This window comes from Streptopelia decaocto (genome assembly GCF_964273445.1).
Source record: "Streptopelia decaocto genome assembly, chromosome: 2".
Lineage (NCBI taxonomy): Eukaryota > Metazoa > Chordata > Aves > Columbiformes > Columbidae > Streptopelia > Streptopelia decaocto.
The window spans coordinates 113,820,184-113,847,654 of record NC_138655.1 but is presented as its reverse complement, the minus strand read 5'-3'; the positions used below and the strand labels follow the sequence as shown (position 1 = coordinate 113,847,654).

At 40.7% G+C, this 27,471-nt stretch overlaps 1 protein-coding gene across 1 annotated transcript; it reads right to left on the bottom strand.

Moving 5' to 3' along the window:
* Positions 1-1,171: 1,171 nt before the first annotated feature.
* MATCAP2 (microtubule associated tyrosine carboxypeptidase 2) lies at positions 1,172-27,175 on the bottom strand. The gene is made up of 7 exons (XM_082046636.1): positions 26,930-27,175; positions 20,164-20,831; positions 13,534-13,677; positions 11,240-11,372; positions 9,821-10,126; positions 9,207-9,304; positions 1,172-4,746 (listed from the first exon to the last, which is right to left on the bottom strand). The coding sequence occupies exons 1-7, from the start codon at positions 26,952-26,954 to the stop codon at positions 4,585-4,587; spliced, it is 1,536 nt and encodes a 511-aa protein (XP_081902762.1). The 5' UTR covers positions 26,955-27,175; the 3' UTR covers positions 1,172-4,584.
* Positions 27,176-27,471: the final 296 nt, after the last annotated feature.

The following is a 27,471-nucleotide window of genomic DNA, read 5'->3' as shown; positions in this document are numbered from 1 at the left end:
TCCTTTGTATGGTGGCCAGCATGGTTCTAACTTCAGCCTTGGTTTCTGCATTATCTAAAGAGCTAAAATAATGCTGTACTTTGCCCTCCATGTCCATAGACACTTTGGGAAAAGGAGCTTAAAGTGTCTTGGAGGCACTATGTGATTAGGGAAGATAAAAAGCATTTCAGCAGCAGCATAAGGAATTCATTTAGACAGCTTTAATGGGAAGGGCATGGCTGTGCCTTGAAAGGTAATTGTGATGGCATATTTTTTATTATCAAATCACTGTAAATGAATGGCTTTAAAATCCAATATCTAGATTTTCCGGATTTAATCTAATATAGACTTTCAGTTGTGAAAAGTCCATAATTACATTAGATAAAATTGATCAGTGAAGCCAAAATGGATTCTCCCCTCTATATATTAAAGATACATAATCTCATTTTTAACTGCATATTGAAAAGAACTCAAGTCCTTCATTTGGTGCTAACGTACTATGAAAATTATTAAGAGACTTTTAAATGAACACTTCCTTTAAAAAAAATTTGGTCAGGCGGTTTCCTTTTGCCTTTTTTTTTTTGGCTTGGACAGTGTCTCTCTCAACTTCCACCCTGATTCTGTGCATGGTCAGGCTTCCAGCCTGGTTTCTAGTGTAAATGATTTCCAGCTTTCCCTCCTTGCCACGCGGGCAGGAGCGTCACTGAGACCCTTGATGCTTGAGTTGCTCCTGAACCTGCTTGCAGGGCATCCAGCTTCACAAACCTGGCACTTGAGTGCAGGGGAAAGGATTTTGGAGTTGCAGTAATCCTGCAGATCACCTGTAACAAATGTGACATTTATTCAGTACTGAAATATACCTCCCCAGCAAAGCTCAAGCATTGTGTTTCATGATGCTGACACTGTAGAAGGGGTATCTGGGATGAAATGGGTGAGGGAGAACAGTGGTGATTTGGGAGCTTGCAGAGGGGAGAAATTTCAGGCTGAGTTTTCCGAACTAGCTAGCAAGGGAAGGGGGAATGCAAGGCAATAATAATTTAGCTGTCTTGCAAGGCACATTAGCTAATGACTTTTAAAGTATTGCTATAAAAAAGAACCCACAGACCTTAAATGTTATCCTTACTTACACATGAGGCAGCTGAACCATAAGAAGATGAGAGGACTCCCTGGAGATAAGGAAGCACATTTTATAATATGAGAGGAGACCAGGAGCCCTGAAATGAAGCAGCGGGCGAGAGGGAGGTGGATCAAAGTGTTAAAGCATAACATTTGGAGTTGCCTTTTCCCACATGGATGTTGTTGAGAAATGCATCGCAGCCAAGTGGCTCCAATGCTGCTGCAGACCATATCATAGAAAAAGGACAGAGCAGAGTGAGCTGTACCCAATATAAGACTTCAACAGCCCCTTCATAACTTCAACCCCAAGTGATGTTTTTCAAAACTGTGTCAGAAAACCATCGTTTCCATGCACAGCTTGGGATGTGCAACTAGCTGCAGAGGCAATGCCATCGAGAGTAACTCTCACACACAGCCATGATGTAAGACTTCAGTACTCCCATCTCTGTCATTCTTTCATTTATCTTTATTTGTGAAAATTGTATAAAACACCTTTTAAAATTGGTCTGGTGAAATGGGGAGGCTTTTCCAATGTTGATCAGGTTTCTGTATAGGAATAACACCGAAGTAGCAACATGTGGATACACAGCAAATCAACTGAGCCAGACTGCTCGTAAAGGCTGTCATCACATCACTGACATTCTGAAACCGCGTGACATGAGCTCATGTGCACTGCTGTCTATATGCTTCATTACAGAACTTCAGTATCGTGACTTAGTAACCAGCCTCTTCACAGTGGAAAAATTGAGGAAAATTTACAAAAGCTACACTTCAAAATTTTAAACACTTTTACAAAGGAGGAATGACAAATCTGATGCCGAAAACAGAAGCTGACATCTTTATCTATGGCTACAGTATTACTTTGATATGGACCACTTCCAGACTCGAACCTTGCACAAGAAAAATCTATTTCTAGAGCAGAAACAGAACAGAAAAGAAGTTAAATGGCACCCACTGCTTTGGAGAAAATGTGACAGTTCTTAGAGTAAAGCAAAAATCTCTGTAGTAGTGTTTAGGGCTACAAAGTGGTAAAAGAGTCAACTGGCTGATGGACAAAGGGCTGTAGGAACTGTATTTTGTGGCAAAGCAGGGTGACTAGCACTGTCTCCTGGTTTCAAGGACACATTATGTACATACACTTAGATTATAAGACATTACTACTGGGGTGGGGGGGAGGGAAAAGCACTTTGCTTATGTAGAAGTCACTGGGGGAAGGCAAGTATCTCTCCTGTAAGGGGGGCAAAAAAATAAGTTCAAAACTGTCCCTTTCAGAAAGGACTGGCCCTTCACATACCCTGGGTCAGCAAAGTGAGCCAGATTATTTCATGGTGTAGCTCAAATCATCTCCGCCTGATCTACTCCAAAACCAGCTTTTGACTGCAATCTTTGACTTAACCTCAGCCGTGTGTAGCTTTCTCGCTGCTTCTGGCAAAGCAACCAAAGCCTGGAGCATCTGGGTGCGTGACTGCAAATGATTCCTGTCAGGCTGCTGCAACACCACGTCTGCACAGGGCAGCTCTAAAAGTTGGGCAGCCAAAGTTACCAGTGACCAAACTAGACAGCCTGAGGCGGGGAGGGAGATAAAAATTACTTTTATTTTAGCATGCAGAGGCTGAAAGGCTTTCAGCTCATGTAGAATTTTGACAATACAAAATTAAGGCTGCTGTGAGCAGTTCTTGGTCCCTGCCTTGAAAGTAACCAAATTTAGTAAATTTATGCTTGTTGAGTGCATTTTCTTTCTTGAAGCAGTCAGCCAGCCACTGCAAATGCACCTGCACTCCTATGTAAAAAGAAGCTGCTTTCATGGGATTATTCAAAAACCTTCCGACCAACTTAGAGCTTTTCCTCACAGATTTTCCTATGGATCATAAAACGCATCCTCAACGCTTTGCTGCAATGGCTGATAATGTCCTGGGTGGGAGAGTTATTCCATCAGTTTCATTAAAGAACAGGATAAGCAGGGAGGGGATACCAGGGCCCAGGTTCCTTGCGAATGTGGTGTAGAGGAAACCTTGGCTCCATCTACTTTCCGTATCCAATACTGGGCCTGTTACTAGTGGGTCAAGGCAGAAGGGGAAGAAACAGCTGAAGCCCTTTCTGAGGCTCTTGCTAGCTCCTGCCCAGACTCTTCTACCATAGCTGCTTTCCAGGAGTTTGGAGAAGCCCTGGTAAAACGCTGTCTACTAAAAAAACAAAAACAAACCCTTTGTCAGAATACTTAATATGTGCGAAACTCAATTTGCCTTGATAATTCCATAATACTCTGATATCAGAAAATGTAGTTTATGTAGGAAGCCCTCCTGCGTCATGTAAGCTGTTTCTCATGTGACTAGCCATGGTTCACAGTGAGGTGCCTTCTCTTCTTGGTTCTGGATATAGCACCGGCAGTTAAAATAGAGGTAAGCTTGCTTCAGAGTGTTGCAGCACTTCTGGTGGAACACATGAATAGGGCACTTGTGTTTCTAGGTTTCCCCCCATTCACATCTTGTTTCTTCAACAAGCTCTGCAAGCTCAAGCTTGCTGTAGCATGGAGGTGCTGCTTCAAAAAGTGACTTGACCCCCTGTAGGCTCAGGTGACCCACAGATGAACTTGGTGCCGCTTGCTGTGCTGAGTCATGTCCCTGTGTTCCTGAATTTATTTAAAATATGTCAGTCATGAAATCGCAGTTCTGTCCGATCCTTCTTCCAAAACACTGCCGTGTTAAACTTCCTTGACATGCTATGCTTGCCCTCAAAGGAGAAAGACCCTTCCCAGAATTCAGCTTCCTGAAACGTATGCTATACAGATAAAGACGGGGAACAGTGTAACTTTTTTAGGGGATAAATGGGATAACTTTGCTACCTGCTTACAGTCATTAAAACAGCAATAACTAACTTTAAAAAAAGAAGCTACAGATCCCAGTAAAAAAACCAACCAAACAAATCTTTTTATAGCATTACAGATATTTGATCCTATGGCACACAGACCTGCTTCAGTGCACAGTGTTTTATAGATTTTCCTTTCTCATTGCAATGATGACCAAATGGGAAAGAGTTATGCAGATAGTGATGTAGCAAAATCTACAGCAGTTCTACTGCTACGAACTGTGAAAACTATGACTGAAGACAGGGCTAAAACAAGTGAACTAAGGGGGAATTTCTGCTCTTTCTCCTTTCCTCCATCTCTAAACCTGCATGGGAAAAGGCGGTATCTTACAAAAGACAGTGTCAAGCACTATACCTAGCATATAAAACAGAGTAGATGATTGGACAGATCACTGCAAAGGAATCCCTAAGCCAAATTTTTAAAAATGCACAAACTCTTTAAAAAAGAATCAGTATACAATCACAATACAAAAGGAACATCAAGGGACTTTTTTTTTTTAATTCCACAAATTCCAGCCACCCTTCCCTCCAGTCCCACCCTCCTAAGTTCATTTTTGTAAGATCTGGGAAGTCCAGTTTTACATCCTCAGTTGCAAAGAATAAGTGAATGGTGGGCTAATACTGTTAATTTATGAGATCCTGGAGCTCCTCATCAGTTAGCTCATTGACTTCCATGATCTTTTCCAAGTGCTCCATATACCGGGCATGGTCTTGCAGAAAGTGTGGTACCCTCATGTTCTCAATCACAGCTAATCCTTTCAGGCGGTCCACATCCTCATAAGAGATCTGCAAGGAAGGACATGGGTTAATTTTGCACTATAGCCCTGTTACTTCTCTGCTGTGGATCTAAATTCTGTTTTGTAGATGAGAAAAAAATTCAGTGCCAGGGGTATGTAAAAGCTTGTGAGAATCCTTTGAAAACGTGAGGATGCTTTAGTGGAAGATGCAAAAAAAAATATGTAATTTTAGCAAATGCCTCCATACTTCCTGCTTTTGATTCAGTCACTGAATAGACTTGTAGGAACCTGAATGAGAATGACCTACAGCAGCTGCAGGAATAGATGGAAAGGATGGAGCACATGTGAGTCTTGGAGTCTCTTCTCAAAGAGATGGAAAGATTAACATAAGAACGGAAAAAACACTGTGCCAAAGACTGAAGAACTAGAAAGGGAGTGCAGGACAGGCCTGGCACAGGGAGCAGGCAGGCTCCAGCTTTCGGAAAGGCTTGGTGCCAGCTCACCTGACCTCTGATGTTTTCGTTTTCACTAGCAAATGTGCTTATGCAAAGTTACATTAAAATGCACCTCTTCTAGTAACTAACTACAGCACGGGCAACCCATAAGCATCCCAATTTTATTTTTTCCCATTCAGTAGCAAGGTGGATATTGGATTTGCCTCTGGGCATCAGAGCTGTCTGCGTATATGTGTGACACTCTCAAACATTTTCAAGCTACTACAGGCCCTACATTTTTTTTTTCTAATGAAAGCTGAGGTTTATCTCCATAGTCTTGTGATTCTGCAAGCTAAGACCTCAAGTCTTGAGAATCCAGCATCCAGAAAGGATGGATGCTTTGGTTGTTCAATAGCTACAGAAGCTGCGTTGCAAGCACAGAACAGGACTCCGTGGGCAGCTCTCCAGTGTGATGAAATGTATGTGGTTGCTGCTTTGTCTACAAGCTGCGTGTTCTGGGCACCCTACAGACAGCAGCATATGTGCTGGCAAAACCCACCAGCCTGGCTGTGCTTATGAACTGGCACATCCTATTTCGTCACAGCAGGTCTGTGCCAGGTGGTTTGGGAGCAGAGCCTGCTCCTTCCAACCTTGTGACCCCACGTTTCTTCTAAGAAGCTGAGCACTGTGCGGTCAGGGCTTCTTGGAAACAACCTGCCCTCTTAGCAGGTGATGGTCGCTATTTGGAAAAGATTATTGTGAGAGTGAATGATCCACTGATTTGTAAGGGGCATGGAAGGGCTCTCTGGGAAGACAGGACAGTGTAAGCCAGATTGCTAAACTTGATCCCTACAGGTGGTCAGACATGGGGTGCGTAACTCACTGGTGATAATGGGAACAAAGTCCGTAAAGAGAATGAATTTCCCCTGAGTACACATGTCCTTTTCTAGCTGCAATGACAAGATGCATGCTGATTAAAAAAAACCCACGAACGTACACCCACGGCCAAGCTTACTCAAGTTAATAAGATACTGCTGTTTGAAGATGGTGTGGCATTACACCCAATTAATGTATTTAGAAGTAGATACAGAGGAGCTATACAAAATCATACCATTTCCTCTCAGCCTGGAGTCACAGCACCAAATGAGATTAAATACTGACCTTCGCTCCTGTCCCAGCTTGAAATTCCACCTCTTTTCCTCCCAAACAAAGGAAAGAAAAATGACCTTTTCCCTCTCCTATTTATGTTCAGGGGTTTCTGTTACTACTGCAACCAAGAAACAACTATCTGTGATCTGAGGTATAGTTTGCATAAGATGCATTTCCCCAGTCCTTGCAATTGCTAAAAAATGACAAAAATTGATATCCTGAGGAAGATCAAAAACATAACCTCATCCTACCGTGTCAACAGGTTATCTTCCTTAGCACATACAATTAAAATCAATGTACAAGGTAAAAAAGACTAAGGTTAAAATGGGCTTACTTAGGGTCCTTGTAATGTGTTCACATTTTTGGGAAACACAACAGTAGGGACAGGTGCTTTCGCTTTTTAAAACTCTGGTACTTAGGCTATACTGAACTGCACCAAATATCTGTGTTCTATTTCTCTTCTTTAATATTAGCTGCATGCAATGAGCTGCATGAGCGTTTTGCAGTGCTTCCCATATTCAGTTCTTTGCTGAAAAGTTTTAAAACTGCTCCTTCTAAAAAGCAGCTTTTCTCAGGCTTTGAGCTCTTTCCTTAGTCACTTTTAGGTATGCTGAACAGTTTGTGTTCTGTTTCCACGCACCGCTCTCTTCTACACTGTAAGTGACGTCAGAAGCATTAGGAAGGCACGGCTGCCTCCATCAGCCAGATCTCTAGCTCTCAGATGAGAACAGAAGACACAGAAACTTCAGCGTGGCTCTGTCTTAAATACTTTCACATGAGAAAGCAGTGCTCCTGTTTTACAACTGTGTTAAGTGCCTATTCAAGCACAGAAGGAATTTGTTGTCAAGGGTATAGTTGACTGCTTTCGTTTCCTATTATGTTCATACCTTTATTGTATTTCCAATGAAAATATGCCCAGTGTAGGCATCCTGAGAACGATGAGCTCACTTGTTACAACACAGATAATCTTCAAAAGGTAGTGTAATTTTTCCCACTAAATGCTGGGCTTCCCTATGTTTAAGTCCTGTGCTTTTTCTTCTAACCTGGAAGACATGCCAGCTGAGCTTAATACTCCAGTTGGAACAACCTGATGTTTCTGTTCCACCCTAAACAAACAAATAAATCACCCTTTAGATTGGTGATAAACTCATATTAACCAAAGGCTAGATCTCAGTGCAAGTTTCAAATTTCTCTATGCTCACAGAACTTGTTTTTCCCGAGAATATATGGACATATTGGAACGGGTCCAGTGAAGGGTCACTAAGATGATTAAGGCACTGGAGGATGATAAAGGCACTCAGTTCTGTGAGGAAAGGCTGAGAGAGCTGGAACTGTTCAGCCTGGAGAAAAGGAGGTTCAGGGGGATCTTACCAGTGCCTATGAACACCTGATGGGAAGGAATGACAAAGGAGTCAGGCTCTTCTCGGCAGCACCCACTGACAGGGCAAGAGGCAATGGGCACCAGTTAAAATGCACAAAATTCCATCTGAACACAAACCACTTTTTTACAGGGAGGGTGGTAAAACAATGGCACAGGCTGCACAGAGAGGTTGTGGAGTCTCCATCAGTGGAGATATTCACAGCCCAGCTGGGCATGGTCCTGAGCAACCTGCTCTAGCTGGCCCTGCTTATGCATGGGGGTTGGATTAGATGATCTTGAGAGGTTCCTGCAGATATCAGCCGATCTGTGATGCTGAGAGCGGGCACTGTTCCGACACACAATTTCCAGCTTGACTGCAGAAGACGTGTGCAGCAGCCATTCAGAGTAGCTTTTAAGATCCCTTGATTTTAGAAGTTGTAAAGTCAAGCAGTTATAAATTACTATACTGCTAAAATTAAATTGCTTGTAGAACCTTAATGTCAATGCTTTGCCATATGGATCACAGTGAAATTCTGTAATTATGTGAGGAATGCCTTATGATGTTTTTGAAGTGGCTTGACAATCCTGCAGACTCCCTGAAGAGAGGAAGGGATAAAGCAGTGCAGGAACAGCATGTGCTCAGTAGTTTAGCGGGCAGAGGCTGTGTGGAGTTAAACAGGCTTAAAGCAAATGGAAGTTTCAGAGAATAAAGTTGCAGAGACTTATTTGATAGTGTGATTTTATTTTCAGAGCTTCCTAACTTGGTTCAGTTACCTAAACAGGACGTTACCCAATATGGATGTTTCTGACACTAAAGGCAAAACTTCTTAAATGTGGACCTAAACCCTCTATCACAACATGCCACTTCCCTTTATCACCCATTGATGGCCAAGTAGGCAGAAATGTCAATATACCAGCTCTAATGCAAGCATAACAACATCAATTTGAATCCTGCTTTATGAACTGTGAAAACCTAGCAACCCAAGGATTTGGTTGAGGAAGTGTGACAAAGTTTCTGCACTTCTTAGTATGATTTTGAGAACAAATAAGCAATGACGGTTAGAAAGGACATAAAATACGTTCTGTGAATGTAGAAATACTATGTAGTCTGGGGAAAAAAAATACCAACTGAATTTTTAAAAACATCAGAGGTGCCATCAGTGCGAGAAATTTGAGATTAAAAACTCTTTGTGGTGGAAGGGGTTGTTAGTATCAAATGGTTAATTGTGTTTTTTACTGGGACCACGACCTTATGTAGCACCTGTCCCACTTGCCCAAGGCAGTCCATTGTACTGCAAGTCAGGTAGTACCCTGTAAAGGGTGGAAAGGAAAGTCTGAGAAATATGACCATAAAATCTCAATCTGATAAGTGAGGAATGAGGAAAAGCTGGTAGACATTTTTAGGACCTCAAAATAGTTCTAACTTGCACTGTGTAATACAGGGTGTTATACAGAACAGAGATCTTTAAATCAAAGTAAAACAGGACACATTGACTCACAGCCCTTTACAGGCAGGGTTGCTGAAATGATAAAACTGTATCCTTTGGTAAGAATGAGTCCACTCACCTTTCCAAGGGCTGTCAGAAGATGGAAATCAATGGACTCCCTGTATCTCAGGATTCGGAGGATTCCATCCAAGTATACCTGATCCTTGTTGAAACAGCCTAAAAGGAATCAAGATGCGTTGCACTCTATCAGGGTTTGTACAAGGCATATTCTCAGAAGCCATTATGAGCAGAACAACTTTATTTTTAAAAACTAGATATTTACAACCCAGACTTTGAAAACCTTCTCAAAAACTAACCAGAAGGCTAAACCCACTAGCCAGAGAAAGAAATCAGAGAGAAGATGGTGTCTATGAATATCCACAGCAACATTACATCTCTTGTAATAAACATGAAAAGAGGTGAAACTATGAGTATGAATTTCTTCAGTATTGCAATTTACATTCCCACTTCCAACAAAAAAATGCATTACTGATTCAGTTTCAAAGTCTCATGGATGTGCATTTTCTGCTTGTTTTCAATAGCAGAAATCCTGCTTGCCTCATTTCAGAAAGTGCAGAGCCCCACTTCACCCTTTTGCAAAGGTTTTACTGTGTGACAGGATAAAGGAGCCCTGTGAATGTTCTGAAAACCTCCCTGAAGTACAAAAATAGAGACAAGAAACAGGGAACCCACCTGGTTGTGATGTGTCAGTCCACCCTCTCTTGGCTCGTACGCAGTAATCCCACCTAGTATTGGGGTCTTTGACAAATTTCCCCACGTCCTGGAAGAGCTGGCTGAAGGACATTTGGCTAGCCTGATACACTGTGTAGTAGAGCAGGGCAGCTCTCCATAGAAAAGGGTCTTTGCGGAATAGGACGCTGTGAATGCTTGCCAGCCCCTCTTCTGTAGGGTTGATTGGTTTTAACCCATGTTTTCTGCGTCCGTTCCGGTTGCACCAAGGCTGGCTGTTGTTGTTAAAACCCCTAAAATAATGAGTTCCTGAAAATAAAGGAATATAGGACTTAGAACAGTAGCATCAAATGATTAAAAAATAAATTATAAAGTATGGAAGGAGATGCCCATTTCAGAACTCTGAACTGTTATGACTAGGCACTGGGAAAAGTGGCAACTTTAGCCTTGTCTACAAGAGAGAATTTTTTCAGAAGTGGATACACGATGAAATTATTCACCTGCTGACTACAAGTGGGACTCCCAAAAATGCTTGAGGAATAAAAATGTCAGCAGTATTTGAATTCCCAAATCTGTGGAAAGGAATTTGCAGAAGTGTCTTACATGCTGATTGCCTCTAGCACAGGTTAGGCATTGTAGTGAATGGAAGGAAGGAGAATCAAAGTACAGGGGCAGAAATGTTGCCTCTTGAAGGTGATTAAACAGCCGTACTGCAGCCTTGGAAGAGGCTGTGAACCCTCACAACGTGAGTAACAGTGGTTCAAGGCAACCGCAGGGCTTATTCTTCAGTTGAAATTCAGGCACCAGCCAAGTTTATCCAGTTTTGATGTACTTAATTAAAACAGATTCACTGAAAAGTTTGTAGAAATTTTCCACAGGCCTGGGTCAACCTCATGTAATGCAAAATCAGTGCAATCTTACACCAGTTAAGAGCTCACTGGGTAAATTCTTCATCCCTAAAGCATGCCTACATTTGCAAGCAATGAAGCAGATTTGAAAAGTGAAATGGCTGGAGCTGAACGGTCACACTATTTTTGCTTCCCTTTTTTTTCACTCCAGACTACCTCTAAATTGCTCTCATGAGCAAAATGTCCCTGAGCGGTGACAGCACTGAAGGTATGCCCTAGAGAATGACATCTGGGCTCGCATCGTCTGCTCCAAGGTTCCTTTGGTGTATGAACCTTCGTGCAGTAAGTGGGCCTAAAATGCTAATGTAAGTGAACCCTAGGAATCCTCAAGTGGATTCTTTTCCTTTTACTTCATGCCAGAGTGATAAATAGGTTTCTCCTTCCCTTTAGCACACCTACAGCACAGGTTCTTTAAACAGGCACGTTTCCTCCTTCTCTACATGTACATCACAAAATAAGTAAGAACACATGCAAGTACTCCCCTTTGCCTGGAGAACTGATGTCACACTCATACCAATTTCATGTCTCAGCATCCCTTCCAGCCAGTGCTCTCGTGCAGTGGAGATATTGATAGTGAGAGTGGGGCGGCCATTCACTACTGTCATTGAGGCTCGAGACAACAGGTCCTCCGTGAGATGTACCACAATCTGAAGATGAGAGAGTTTGGGTAGTAAAGAGCTCTCTTCTCACTTCTGTTCCTGCTTTTTTTTCCATTGGCTCTTCCATTATTTAACTTCTCTTTGGTCCCTTACCCTTTACAACGCCTCCTTGCTACCAGTCATCACCTATGAGAGACACTTCTGACCCCTCCGAGCTACCCTAGTCCCCTGTGCTGGTGACAAAACCTTGGACTTCAGTGGGACTCAGCATCAGGGTTAAGATAGACAGACAGGAGCCTGCAAAATTTAAAATGGTAACACTGACTGGATTTGGGGGGATGGGTAGCAATCATATGCAGAGTAAATTAGACAAAATTCCACTTTTTGAACTGTGTCTAATGATCTTGGTACTACTGAGAATTGAAAAATATTAGATAAGCACACATAAATGGACTAGGTATCTATGCACTTTAATGTCTGAAACCTTTTCAGTTGCAATTATAAAGCCACAAGAATGAGAGAAGGAAGCACTATGTACTTCGTTTCCTGACACATGATGCAGACTTGAAATATTATTAAAATACCAGTATTATTTTGTTTTATACAGGATAGTAGTAGTTGTTTTCCTGTTTTCTCTTGGAAAATTGGTAATCAAAACAAAAACTTCCAGAGAAGGTAATTAATGCATATTGATATATTTTGGTTTTTGAGTTTCAAAAGACTTCTCAAACAAATAACTGGGAGGGAGATGGGAAACTCTCTTTGTTGAAAACTAAGCACCTTTCCCTCTTCATATAATGCCTAAAGAAACAGCACTGCTCAGAAGAGTACAAGGGAGGGAACCTACAAGAGAGAGCATTTTTTTAATAACAAATTTAACAAAAAGGACCCAGGGATCAAAGTCATTAACATGATACTTCCCTGTATTCAAAACCCACCATTCAGCTTCAAGTTCAACAGCAAGTAATCAGTCCCATAAAACTCATATTTAAGATGCAGAAAAGACAGGTAAATCCCAAAGCATTTAGATTTAAGGCATGGGCACCACTTAGTTTTATTACATCTCTTCAACTGGAAAGAAGTAGTTTCATAATATTTAAGATCATACTAAGAATGATGTATTAACCTAATTTTTGTAGAAAAAGCAAAGCATTTAAAGCATTTCATTAAGAAGGACATGGGATAATTGATAAGGGTGTAGGATCCTGCTTACATGAATGCAAACCAAGACAAAAATGAATGCAAAGGAAAATAAAAGCACAGCAGAGACCAAAAATGTTGGGGTTTTGGTTTTTTTTTATCTGCTTGCTCTAACCTGTAGTTTTATAACCCACTCTTAGGAACACAGGTAAAGTCTAGTATCAGCATCAAATTATAGTCTCCTAAAAAGTGTGATGCGTTTAATCTTTTATCCTAATAATATTAAGTTTACTAATTAAGCCTGGTTTCTGGGAAACTAATTTTTGTCTCTTGATCTCTGATTCCAGATTCCTCTTGCTCACTGCCAGTAACCTCATCCAAGTCTTGGACTGTGTCAGCTGGTGTTTTCATTTGAAATAATTCTCTTTTTATATATTCGATTTCATCTGACTATATAACTCAATCATATTGGACTTTTAAAAACCTACATATAGGAAATAAGTTTTTTGCACAAGGCTCTAAAAATTAGATGGTTAAAGTCAGGAAAAAAACAGCACTCAAACCAGCTCAACAAGCCACCCTCTCTCAGACATTTTTATTCACTTATGTCACTTTCATTTGTGTTGCTTCTTATAAATCAATCCCTTGCACTGGTGCTTATTTTTCTTGGCCTTCTCTTAACTCTTTCCTTTGGTGTAAATAATTTGATACAAGAGAACGGATGGCAGAACTGGTGAATAAATGGAAATGTGCTAGTTCTCAAGTAGTTGAAAAAAGGACGGAAGGAAGGGTGTCATTCCTGGGTACTCCCAAAAGTGGCAAATTTAAGAGCAGTTATATAGGAATCAGGAAACAGGCTGAGAGACGGCTGAAGCATTCACAAGGAATTTGCATCATTTCAATTGTTCAAAAATGAGACTGGGCACGGCCATGAGAAAAATATGATGTAAGGAATGTTTTGGTAATTATGGAGGAAAGGCCTCAAAAATGGTCTCCCCCCAGGTCCATCCATGTGTAACTTCTAAGATCTACATGCAATGTTTCTTTCCTGATGCAGTGTATGACTTACCTCACCAAGACAGCCTTCTTTCACCATATACTTCCTGACATGATTCCAGATGCGACTTTTGGTCAGCAAGCTGCCTCCAGTGGCCTGCTCAAATTTTTCGTAGCTTCCATATTTCTGCAGTGTCCGCTCCATAATGTTAATGGACTATAAAATACAAAAGCATAGCAAGTATGAATGCAGTAAGAGCTCTCCGTCAGACTGGCACGTGTATTCTTTCACTCTTAGTGTTGCTCTCCCTTTTTTCAATCTTCCTTTTTTAACTCATTGGGAGTCACTATCAAACTGTAGTCATTAGATACAGGCTGACACACTCTGTAATCAATTTATACCATCTTCAGACATACATTAATGCCAAAGTACTGAAAAAAAAAGATTCTGATTAACTCATTCTGGACCCACATCCATCAGCATGACAAAGATGATTATCAGTCTAGCAAAACAATACCCATTTTCTCTTTAATTTTGGGAATTTTTTACAACTGCCTTGTAAATCAGACATAACAGGTCACAAGGACATTTGCAGTTTAAGTTGCCAGCCTGTTTCTTTTTATGGTTTTCCACAGAATTTTGCAAAGATCAACCATTACTGTCATCTTGCGTCATTTCTTGGTATTTTCTGATTTAGGAATGCTGAACCATCACTACGCAGATGTGTAACTATAATTTTAATGACAATATTTCTGCCAAAAATGTCTCCTTACAATGAAATCCTCTGTGCTATGAGTGTACTGTGTTTCAGAAAGGAGGAGAGAGAACAGGAACTTTATTTATACAACTTTCATTTAAATCTTTCATTTAAATCACAATACTTCATTATCCCCCAAAATGAAGAAGGCATGTTTCATGAGACAAATAAAGTGGTACCAACAACTGTCTTGCGTATTGCTGCTAGAAGAAATCCCTGTGGGTGGAAAGCAGATCATGATGCTTATAACGTGACCTCAACTCTGCATGTTGAAGATGTTACTGGTGGGATGTGAAATGCTCATCCCCAGTAATCTACTTCCCCACATGTCATTTCACACCCTTAAAAGAACATGTGGCATAGAATAACTTGTCCAGCAAAAGCCCAGCTACACTAAATGGCTTTTTTCATAGATATGATAATGGAAGCTATGAAGAATCTCACAGAGAGAAAAAAAATACTACTGATATTGCCTTAAAAATGAAGGTTCTTGCTAAAAAAATGCTACTAATGATGAAGGTGAAATCTTGCAGATTGAATCTCTTTTTATGTTGTACACTTATATCCATGCATAAAACCGATAATGTGGTTGTTGTTTCCAGCTATGAAATTCTGACATGGTCAGATTGGCTTATTATCCACAAAAATAGGATTCATTTTGTATCTCTCACTGCTACTAACAATCCTGTTTTTCAAGCTGCAACTAAAATACTCCCAGTAACTGCTACGGAAAGCCACAAATACTAGCTAGATATAATCTCAAAGTTCTGTAGCTCTTTGATGAGAGAAATATCACTTATCTGAACACCAGCGAAATACTGCATCTAATGTTTAGCATTTATTTGTCCATATTATATTATATTTATTATTAAATAAGAAGGGCCTCCTGGTCAGATCTGAATTTATTTTTCAGGAATGAAGAAAGCAGCACAGGGATAATTTTTGGGGGGTTATTTTCAGATAGCAGGCACTGAATATAACATGGAGCCCTTCATTTGGGGTTCTGCACCTGTCTCTGAGGTGAGATGACTCAAAGTTGGGTGTTGCAAGCACTTTCTGGGAAAAAGGGAAAATCCAGACCAGCATGCCAGCTCTTGCCTGTTCCAGCATCCAACTGTGAGCTTATTTTCCTGCCTCTGGGCCAACAGAAAGCAAGGTACTGATATTGCCACAGTACCCAAGGCCAAAGTGTAAACTCTTCAGCAACAGGTGAAAAAATGGAAGAAGGACTATGTGGCTGTACCAGGTTTCTAGGTAGGAGTAATTCCTATTGTTTTCATTATTATCTAAAAGATCTGGTTTAATCCCTCTTATTGCTACCGAAGTGTGTCAAAAGAAGCAGCAGTCCTAAGACAAGTCCCCTTGAGCAGCAAACCCTGTTGATGCTCAAGAAAGTAATGACACAGAAACACTAACAAGAACAAGACAGATTCAGGTGGGGGTGGTCTTTAAACAAATTATTTGCAGCCAAGTATGTCTCTGCATTCCAAGTCACCCACATGCAGCAACACGGCTTAGTTACTTGAGAGTTATTGTAGATATACGTGCTGGTAAGACATGCTCACGAATTATTTAAGGCAAATCAAGTTAGAAAAAGGGTTCAGTGACCTCGGAGTCAGCCCGCTGAGTTCAGTCAGCTCATCCTACGTTCAGAAGCAACTCTGCTACAAAAGGGTTGCAGTCTGTTGAGATTTGTGAGAAAGCCAAGGGTTGCAGGCACCTTGGCTTTCCTCCCTGCAGAGCTTATTTGCTGAGGGGAAAAACTTCCCAGCTGCATCCTTAGGTAATAACAAACTGTACCAGATGGAACTTGTTAGTCTAATCAGCAGCCAGAAAATGGTGGCTGCCCTTCTTTCTGGGGTAAAGTGCAATGGAAAGAGGTAAGAGTGGGGTTTTGAGGTTAGTCTATTCAGGCTGTAGTGTTTTGGGGCTTATTCAGTTTTTACAGTGTCTTTGCATTCTTCTTATCTGCATGATAAAGAGTGTGTTTTAGAGAACTGGCAGAAATATTTTTAATGAAAAACTTTTCAAATACTTTGCATGGAATTAAAAATGAATACTTATTTGTTTTTTGTAGGAGACTGTCCTGATATAAGCCTATGGTCCTACTGTGGCATCACTAGAAGTGATCTACGGTCTCTTCTAGTGGAAGAGGAAGTTTGTGTAGGACCCTGAGAACTTATGCTACTTGGATAGCTTGATATGCTTTGTGTTATATATTAATGTACTTTATCTGTGGATCTCAGCGTAGGAGGGAGTTTGTTACTAGTGAAGAATGAGTTGTCTTGCAATTAAGTGGTTTTATAGCCAGTGACACATCATTGAATCTTCAACATGCCTAAGCTGTGATATCACCTGGACACTGCAAGGGATTACTCCATGTCAAATGCCTTGTTGTTTTGCCTTCCAGTCCCAACTAACTATTTTTCCAACATCTGATAACTTTACTAATTGCAGACTACTTGTATTAATGACTTAAGAGGTGTGTAATACAAACACAATGTGGCACAACTGATTTATTTATTACCTCAAAGCTGCTATATTTTTATGAGTACAAGGGAAGAAGATGTATAATTCCTTCATAGGGGATAATTCAACAAAATGATGATTAAAAAAAAAAAATATATATATATATAAATATATTTCCTGCCTTCACATACAATTCAAAGAAACGGGTTTTAACACACAGGTTACTTGAAGCTGCAACTTCCTTGCTGATCTTGGTTCAGCAAATTGCAACTGTTAAGTCACCTGCTCTGTAAACACTGGGGACGATTACTTCTAGCTCAGTATTGCCACCTCTAGCATCTGAGCAAAAATAACAAACACTTTAAGTGTTGAGAAAACTTAACAATGAAGGACAAGAAGGTTGAGCCAGAAGGAGTGCCAGTAAGAAAACTTTCATAGCACTTAAAGCACACAGTTGCTGCACTGACCTTGAAACACAGCAATAAGAGAATTAATTTTTGTAATATCAGATATGTCAATCAATGTGAAAAGCTGCAAGTCTGCATACTATTTTTTATTCTCAAGTTCTCTTCCCTAAAGACACAGATTGTGTGACTCATGAAAGAATCTTATCATGAAGAGAATGAGATAACGTAGAAAGACAGAAACAAAGAAACAGAACAAAGCAGCAGAAGACAGAGATTAAAAATATTTTTTCAAATATATTAATGATTCGAAAGTGTTTGTCTGTGAAAGGTCAATCAATAAAACTGTTATCTGTGCTCAAGGTTTAAAATCTTTGATCTGACTAGAGGCCTGGGGGTGAAGTGGGTGCTCACAAGCCTGTGCATTCCCCATTGCAGCACTGCTGTGTTAACATCTTGCGAATCTAGTTTTCTTTGCCTTTAAAAAATAAAATAAATAAATGGGGCAGGGTGTGATTCGTTTTCCAGATGTGTTGCAGCAATGCTATATTAACTAATTTCACAGATATGCACAAAAGTAGAAAGGGCAATAAAACACCATCTGTTTTAATGTCCTAGCAGGCTATGCACAGCTGTGGATAAAAATATTTTTGAAATGATTAAAAATCCTGTAAAATTTTCAGCTCATTTCACTGAAGTATCCTAAAAGCCCCTTTAAAGCTGGTGAGCTCTGTCAGTAAAAAGCTGGTTTTACAGAGATGTTAGTCATAGGAGAGCAAGCAAGTGTAAGTTGCTGTAAGCACCTTTTACAGAATAAAATAGGAATAGTTCAGTTTCTGTTCACAGAAACAAAGCTTCCTAAAATAAGTACAGCAACAAATTAAAGCCAAAAATGTTTCAATAAACAAAATTTAATTTATCCTTATTGCAGGAAGAAGGATGACTACATGCGGTTGTGTTTTTACTGCAGACACAAAACTTGACACTGTGAGTACTTTTTTTGCAACTGAAGTAATCTGCCCTGAACTTAACATTTCCTATAAGATACCTATGTGTTGCTTCTGATAAGTAAAACCTGCATTAGGAAAAAAAAGATAGCACTGAGGAAGAGCAAGTGCTCATCCAATATTTGCTGATTGAAACAGTGATTAATGCTGCTTTTCCTGGATAGTAAATTTGCATGAAATGAAATTCAAATTTGCGTGGAGATGAAAATTTCTGAAGCTAGTTATAGATGAAAAAAAAAAGAGAGAGTGCCACCTGCTGGGCTTGGAGCTGTGTTAAAGCTGCCCTTTTTTTTTAATATGAAGTGCAAGATATTCTTGTTCGGTATTTTTAATAGCTGAAGTTTGAAGAAATGCTTTTCTGGCTAAGAACTTCTGTAACTTAAACTAAATGTCACGAGACAATTTACATCCTCCTTGCTAAGTTTCAGAAATATCATACTTCACTGAATATTAAATCCTTCACTGCTCTTTATAAAGTTGTTATAAAGCCTTTATTTTTCCATGTTTTATATGTAAAGGGAAAATCTAAAATTACAAATCAGAATAATATTGAGAAATCATTCATTTTTAAAATGTTGATTATTTAGGTGTGTATGGGGTTTTAATTAAAAGAAGAATAAATCAATGACAAGCCTGCTCCACAAAATCATCATGCAAAAATAATTTTTAAGGCTTTGCTACCTCATACTGAAAGGGACAATTTGTATTCAGTTCAGTTTGGCAAGTTAGTTATTGTTGATTTGTTGTAATCTATGATTAATGCTGCTAATATTGCTATAAAAATGCAAGGAAAACTTGCTAAAAAGCTCTAGTCAAGGAGTGGTTTTATTTGGTGTCAGTATGATTTAGTTGGTTGTTTAGAAGTATGGAACCTGATTTTAAGAACAGAACAGCTGTTCTCATAAAAAAACCAATTTCCTAATGAAAATCCAGCTAGTGAGTTTTTAAAATATACAGATCTTTTTAATGTGAAAATGCAGACCAAGCCTTACAATACAATGACTTAACAGGTAGTAACACCTGTGTGTGCTCTAGGATTAAAAAAAAAAAAAAAAAAAAAAATTAAAGTCAGACTATTCACAAGTCAAGCATCAGTTATTAGACTCCATGGTACTTCAATTCTTATATCCCTTTCGCAAGAAATTTTGGGGGGGTTTCATATCACAAAGAAGCGAAACTCATGGAACAGCAGAATCTCTTTCCAGGTCACATATCACTTGAAATGTAAGATTCTCTATTTAGGAAAGCTTGTCAGACTTAATAAGGTCTTTCTAAACCACTTTTAAAACAGCAAGAGTGGGAAGATGACTGGTTCTGTTATACAGACAAGCACTGTTTTTGTCACTTAAGTCGAAGTTGAAAGAAAGGTTATTGTTGTTCTTATTGGTTTTGGGGGGTTTTGTAATTCAAAGACAGGTAGGAAGCCAGGGTAGTTACACAAAATGGGAAAATCTGTGCCTATGTTACCAGTGGGGCTGCGTATTATGGTGGTGGTGGTGGTGTCTTTTTAAATTTTACCTCTCTGTGGAACGGAATTTGTCTGCTGCTTGATTGAGCCTAATGTATATGCAAATATCCTTTCAAATTTGATTAAAACAAGGAACATCAACATATGCTTATCCAATAATCATGACCTCAAATAATTGCTACCTCTCCAAAAGCCTGCGTCACCAAAAGGATTGGCAGGATTTTTACACTGCTTTTTTTCCTCTATTATCTATTTTCTAAACATATTCAGACATTGTATGTTTCCTGTGTTCAACTCTGCTTCATTGACTAAAAAGCTTTCTTGCCTCAAATTATGTTTCATGTAAACCCCTTTGTAATGAACTGTGCCTTTATCCTACATAGAGCCCTGTAAATATTAGGAAGGCTTTAATTTTTACTCAAGAAGATTTTCTTTCAGTTCCGCTCCTTTATTCTTATCATTGATGCATTTCTCAAACAGCAGGGGAGGATGATAAGCAGGAACAATTTTCACTTGCTACAAACAAAGCCAAATAGCACCTTTACAAGCATAGGAAACAACAATCAGTGGAAAAGGAGAGGACAAAAGTAACAATACCTGCTTAAGAAATCTGTCATCTGCATGGCTGTGCTTAGCTAACACATTTGGCAAAGCTGGGTTTGCATATTCAAACTGAGGATTGTATGTGAAATCCGACTGGAAGAATTTCATCTTCTCTTTCTCCACATTGGAAGGCTTGATTGCAGTCAGTAAACAGAGTTTTTGGCCAGAGATCTCCCTGTCTTTTCCATGACTTTTTGAGGACTGGGATTGCTTTGGCTTTGCTAGATTAAAATGCCTCTTAGCTCTACTTCTGGGTCGCGGTGACCCTGCAACTGAAATACCATTTGTAAACTTTGTGCTGGTGGACACGGGGCTGGTGAGGATGACGGGCGGCTGCCTGTTCGTGCAGTACCAGCCGCTGCTGAGCAAGGGCAACGGGACTTTGATTTTGCGGTGCTCGTTGCTTCGCGAGGTGGCAGAACACTTGGTAGTTTTTCTGTGTTTCTTGTGGTGAGCAGCTGACTGCTTTTGAGCGTGGTGTTTCTTCTCCTCTTTGCTCTGCAGAAGGACATTGTAGCTGCTGGTTCCTGTGGTGAAAATGTCCTTAAGGATCCCAGAAGGTGGGTGCTGGAGGCTGTTTTCGTTATTAATGTTCAGCTTATGTTCTTCTGGGCTCAGGACTGTTTTCTTAGAAAGCTCTGTCTTAGGCCAGTGAAGTTTTTCTGCATTGATGGGGAAAAAAAAAATAGAAAAAAAGCTGAGGACAAATTTGATTTTCACACAGCAACACTAATCTTAAGAACTCAAAATTGCAACATAAATGAAACACAGAACCTAACTGCAGTCGCATCAAGTTAATCCTGACTTCTAGACATACAGAAGAATTGTGTGCGTATATCACTTTTGAACAATTAGACTTGTAAGATCCAGCTAAACAAGTATTTTATGCTTGCAACTCCTGGCACAGGTGTACTGTTTGAACCTAAGAACTATTGTAACTTGTTTAAAACAAGACTCTGTGCAGGACTTTTTGCATGTTTACTGTCACATTAACAAGTTTTTAGTTTTGAGCAATATCTGATTGATCTTTATCATGCAAGGCTTTCTCTATGGATTAAAAAAAAAACCAACAAACCTTAAAAAAATAGGAAACTATACAGCAGGAGTATATGAGCAGTATTTACAGTGAAGTCCCACAGGGATCTGTGCTGTGATATAAGCAGTCTGGCGTGGTCTCATCTGCAAAATCTGATTCACAGAATTTACTCTGAGAAAGGATGAGAACATCGGAATGGGCCCGCTACTGTGAACAATTTACACCGCCATACAAATAGTAATCTAAGTTTAAAAGACTTTAGTTTCACGTACTCCTTAACACAGACTGCGAGCTGTATTTAAAGAGGAAAAGAGAGATTGGCTAGTTACAAACACACCCCAAAGAAACCTTAGATAACACTGTCATTTAATCTATTCAAAGTTGTTCTACAGTAGCAGCTGGATTTGAGAAACATTTGAAAAGAATCACTGCAAACTAAACCAAATGCAAGAAGCAAATAAGTTTCCTTTAGTGAATGAGCCCTCCTTTTTTGCTCTGACCCCTGGCATAGCCTGCAGGGGAGATGGGTCCCTGGTGTAGAGCAGCTGCACAGAAAAGTCACTGAGGACTAAAAATGTATTTAATGTTTATGCAGGCTTGTTAGAGAGAACTGACCTCTCTTCACTGGTTCTAACCATCCCCTTTTCTCACCAACCAGCTCATCCTAGAACATTAGGTGAGCCAAAAGGGCACAAATAAATCCTGCCACGGAGAAAAGCTTCTTCCTTCTGCACCTAAAATGAAAGAATTCACAGAGCGCAGGAGATATGACCAGAGCTTGATTAAAGCTAGCAAAAGGGATTTGAGCTTCAGCCCACAGTTATACATAGCTAAGCTGTAATTATTTTACATATAGTAATTATACTCTGAGTGGAACATTAGCGAAAGAACATTAAATGCCTCCAAGGCCGGGGGAGGGGTGGTGGTGGAAAAGATAGTAGTTTAATTTCAGCTTTATTTTCACAGTAAAATTAGGTTTTCCTCCCAACACAGGCACCATGACCTTGTATTTCATGCTATTGGACCTCTGTCAGCTCCATGACAGTCTGTGTTCCTCGATTCTCCTGAAGATGCTGTTCTAACAAAACCAACAACAACAAACAAAACCACCACAAAACCCAAAAAAACCACTAAACCAAAACAACAGGGGTCCTATTTGCATCAACATATGATGGGAAATCTGCAGCCTGAGTGTTTCCTCCACTGGAAAGAGAGAAAGATAGAAGCATTAGATTATTCTCTTCCACTAAAGCATGTATTTCTTATGCAAGCTTGGTTTTGTTTCACGGTAAGTTTGCGCATCTTCTTTTGATGTTTGGTGCAGGAACGTGCTCCTTGCCATTCCTGTTCAAATTGTGCCCGACCATTCTCATCACACAGGTGACAACCTGCCTACCTGGCTTACCTTGCTTTACCATGAGCTGTAGTGGTGAGGAACCACAGTTCCCATCATAAGGAAAACATCATCAAATATGCAGCCAGAATACTGTGCAGGAGGCATTAATTTCTATGTGTACCTATCTACAAACAACAGCTACAAAATGAGGCATTTTTTTTTGGACTGCAGAATAAGATGACAGCTTGTACATCTTTCTTGGCAAGTATTTAAGACTGACTTCAGGCCCCTACCAAGTATTACACTATGAGAATCCTTACTTTTAAGGATAAATGAAAAGCAAGGTCTCCAGAATGTCTGAATACAGAAATACTACATTTCTGAACATGTCACTTTGCTCGTGTAGACAAAATTGAATTCAGAAATTAAAGAGCTGCTTCTTAAAATACAGATGAGAGATGATAACGTAATGAGGTGGTAACACTTCACCTTCTATGTGAATCAATTCTCAAAAGTCACAAAGAGCAAAGCAGCCTCAAATTGCTACTACACAGGGAATAATTTGAATTAATACCACACGTGTTTAAAAGAAGTGATAAATAGAAAAGAAAAAAAAAAAATAAGCCAGAAACAGAATTCAAAGAAACAACTAAAAATGACCTTAAAAACCCCTCCAAGGTCTTGCGTTGATCCAACACCAAAAACTCATGACAGACTTCCAGAGCTAAGTAGTACAGTTGGCCAGCTATACATGCATTTATATCTAGATAATTTCTGAACATCACAAGTCAGAATTCTCCTGCAAGTGTTACAAATGGTGGTTGAGTGCTGAACATGTACTGGCAGGTTTAATATGCAAATGGTTTGTGTCAAAAATAGTTGTCCTCAAATCTGTAGTTGCTATATATGTGCAATCTCATAGTAAAGTGATTTTTTTTTTTCAGCTGCCAATCTAATGTGGCTCTCTTTCATTTTCTTCTGACCAATGGAGCATACTCTTTGATGCATATTTGTGCTGAAAACATAGAATCAATAGATAATCCAGCAGATTTGAAAGATTATATTAGGTAACTACTTTTCACAAAAGTCATTTAACTGCCATTCTAAAGTTTTTTTTTTTGATTGGTCCTGTGAACATCATTCTTTTACAATCTAAACTAGAAAATAAAACCCGAGATATCAAGATCATGCCACAAAACACCAAATTTTAAAGTTCTTTCTCCGATACATTTGTTTAATCTGTAACGTCCATTTCAAACTCACATCTCTAAGTCAGACAGCATCATCCAAAATAAAAATACACTGTCTTCTAGGAAACTCAACTTACTAAACTATATCCAAGAGTTTCCTAGGTTTAGCAATGTTTGGTCATTGAAAAAGGGGTCTAGTATTCTGAATGTAAAACCAATTCATTGCACAGCCTGTGTTCTGAAAATGTACTTCAGTGTTTCAAAAAGTACTGAGATATCATACTGCTATAAAGTAGCCAGTCAGAGAATGGATTTTCAACATCCATCAATTATACAGACTGGCTAGCAGTGATTTCCAGCTTTTAACCTCTGGATACCTTAGGACAGATGTCAACAGATTACTTCTAAAAGGTCTAGTAAAGGCAAATTGAAAAATCACCACACTATGGCATAACTCTATCCCACATATCATATAGGGTTTTTTTAATCTCATTCATGTGTTACATGCGTTCCGAGATGTAAAAATTTGAATTTACTGACTTTATGCATTTCAGTTTCTGCAACAGCAAGCAGTCAAAGAACACGCGCCCAAGGCTCCAGTTACCTTTGAGAACCTCCCTAAAAATGTGCAATCTAAATACACAAGTTCTCTTCATTGATTGCGCTTCCAAACACTCAGTCACAAAGCCTCAAAAAGCTAAGAAAAACCCCAAAACCAACCAAACAACAAATAAAAAAACCCAACAAACACAAAAAACAACCCCACTGAAACAAACCACAACAAAACTAGTGTTTCCCATCACGTTTACTTCCAGTTATTGGTATTTTGTTCCTCTCTGCAACAGCACAGTAATAAAAATATAGGTCCTAGAGACACTGGTGAATTACTAAATGAAACAATCTGCCAGGTCTGGAGTGGAAAGTGGTGATGTAGAAAGGAGGAGAGGGCAAGAGCTGCTTGTCTCCATTTTGGCATCAGTAATGTACCAAAGGACAGGATTTTCCTCCTGTTGGGTGGAAATTTAGTCTGATTGTCTTGGGCTGGAGTAGAGCTCTACCCCTCTTTGCTGCAGCTGTGTAGCCATTACCACTTAAAAGAATTCTGTTGGTAATTGTGAACCTAAAAATATATAAATCCTCTCCATTTTAAGTCAGTCTGCTCCTCTAACAAAGACAAGAGTGACTTGCAAAATACCTAATGAAGAAACTAGATTAGACTACTGACTTCACAGCTTTAGACATTCTGGAACCTGCACGAAAAGTTGAGTCTTTTTTTAACATGTATCTTGAGACTGTTGGATAAAGTGTCCTTTAACTGAACATTGCTCATTATATGTTAAAATGATGATGTAACCAATATGCAAATGTGGAACCAATTGGCTCTATAGGATTGCCCTGAGTAGCTATAAGATTTTGTATATAATAGCTGTTACTTTTCTTTCTGGCATGCCAGATTTGTTCCAGCATCCAGGCTTGCACAACTCTGTAATCTGTGCTAAATTTGGCTTATTGCACACAGAATAGACCCTGGTTTTGAGACAGCAGCTGTGTTTGGTTTCTGCTACCCTAGAGGTGGGTTAGTAGGACAGCCAGCTGTGTCCATATGATGTTGGGAACTTTGACATTTATCTAAGATCTTTCCCCCCCCCAAATTATCCACCTATTTGCTTTCCTCCTGCAACAGCATATCTGTCTTTTATTCTGAGCTCCAAAACCAAGGGCAAGATTCAACTATGAGCCAGCTTGTATGTCTGATTCTTTAACTGCCAATGTTTGTAAATAACTCTGAAATATCTACCATTTACAGGACTCATTGGCATGATTTTAGACTGTAGTTTTTGTCTTTAAAATTGCAATGATATTGAAAAATGTAGTCTTTCTGCCTTAAAAAGTAAAAACTGACATGTGAGCAATTTTCTGCATGTATGTTTCTACACTGAAATATGACCTTACGTAATTTACTCCAAATTCAGATTCTTCAAATTAAATTATATAGCACAGTAATAATCAATAATAGTGAAGACTTGGCCCTAATGAAATCAAGTAACAAGCACCTGTTCATTTAATAGACTCAAGATATAATCACAAAACTGATTTATAGACAGACCCGCCCAGGAAGAAACTTCCATCCAAGGAGATCTCTAGGTTGCTCTACTGCAGCACAGGTGTGTTCAGGAATGTCTGATGGAGGGGGATGGACCCCAAACAACTATATCTCCTTTTAAGAAATATTAATCCTTTAAGATTACAGTTACCGTTGCACATCTCTAGGGATGCTCCGCCTGATTCCATGAACATTATTTCTGCTCCCATTACCAGAAGTAACACCGCACTTATATCCACACACAGATAGAACAGCATATAAATTACACAGAGAAAGAGTAACTGCAAGAAATCTTAGTTATGATTGTAACAGTATTGTATGATGGGACCCTAAGATCTCTTCTACACTCCCCTGTAACAAAATAACATTGTCTTAAAGCAGCTGAAGAAACGACGCATGAAATTACATCAAATTTAAACAAGGAAAACATCCGAGTGAAAAACTTGTTATGCAGCAGCAACTGTATTGCAGATTTTCCTACATGCCACATACTCAGCACTCAAGGTGAAAGTTTTTGATACCGCATAAAACCATTCCACATTATGGTTATACAGTCATAGCACAGGTTTTTACATACGTGTATTATAAAGATTTGTAAAGTTCTCTGAAAATACGGCAAAGAGGAGAGCTTCAGGGTGAAAGACACCGATGCCATCAGCAGTATTTTTATCAGCATTTTGGTTTGCGTCTCCTGCCCCTCGCCCCGCGGACGGACGGGCGGGCAGGTGTCGCGCCCGCCCCGGTGTCCCCGGACGGGGACACGGTGTCCGTGTTCACCGACGGGACCCCCGCGTCGCCGTCTGTCAGGTCCGGTAGGTGCGCAGCACCGTCCCCTCGCCCCACTGAGCAGGTGCGCTCAGAGAAACCCCTCGGGTGATTTGTTTCCCGCGCGGGAGCAGCTGTGGGCGCCGGGGGGACCGCGGGTGCTGCGGGAAGCGCCGGAGGGGACCGCGGCCCCACCTTGCGCCTCCTCCTGCCGCCGCCAGCCCCTGGCCGAGCCGGGAACGCCCCAGCCGCCCCGGAGGGGCAGTCGGGGCCCGGCCCTGCCTGAGGCTGCCGCCCCGGGAGCGGCTGGGGCTGGGAACGGTACTCACCGGTGACGCGGATGGACTCCAGCATGGTGCTCTGTCCCGCCGGCTCCCGCTGCGCGGCGGGCTCGGCCGGGGCGGGCGGCGGGCTCCTGCCTCCTGGGCGGGGAGGCGGGGAGGGAGGCAGCGAACCGCGCCGGGCGCGGCGCGGGCTGTGGCGGCCTCGACACCTCAGCGAAGCCGGCCCGGCCCCGCCGCGGCCGAGGGAGCCCGGCTGGCCCCAGCCCGGCAGGCAGGAGCCGGGCGAGCGGAACACCCGCTCTGACCTGCGGACTACAAGTCCCGACAGGCCTCGCGCACCCCAAGCGCTGGCGCGGGCAGGGCGTGCGGGCCGCGCTGCATTCTGGGAGTTGTAGTACAGGGGCGGCCCGGCTGGCGTCCTGGCATGGCCCCGGGCGGGGCGGGCACCGAGCTGCACCCAAAAATATCGCCGAAAGAGCCCGCTTTATCACAGCGGCACGGCTTGGCGTGAGGTGCCAGCAACATCGACGGGTTTTCAGCATCATCCTTTGCAGGAGCCTAGCGGGCATAACTTGCACTAAATACAG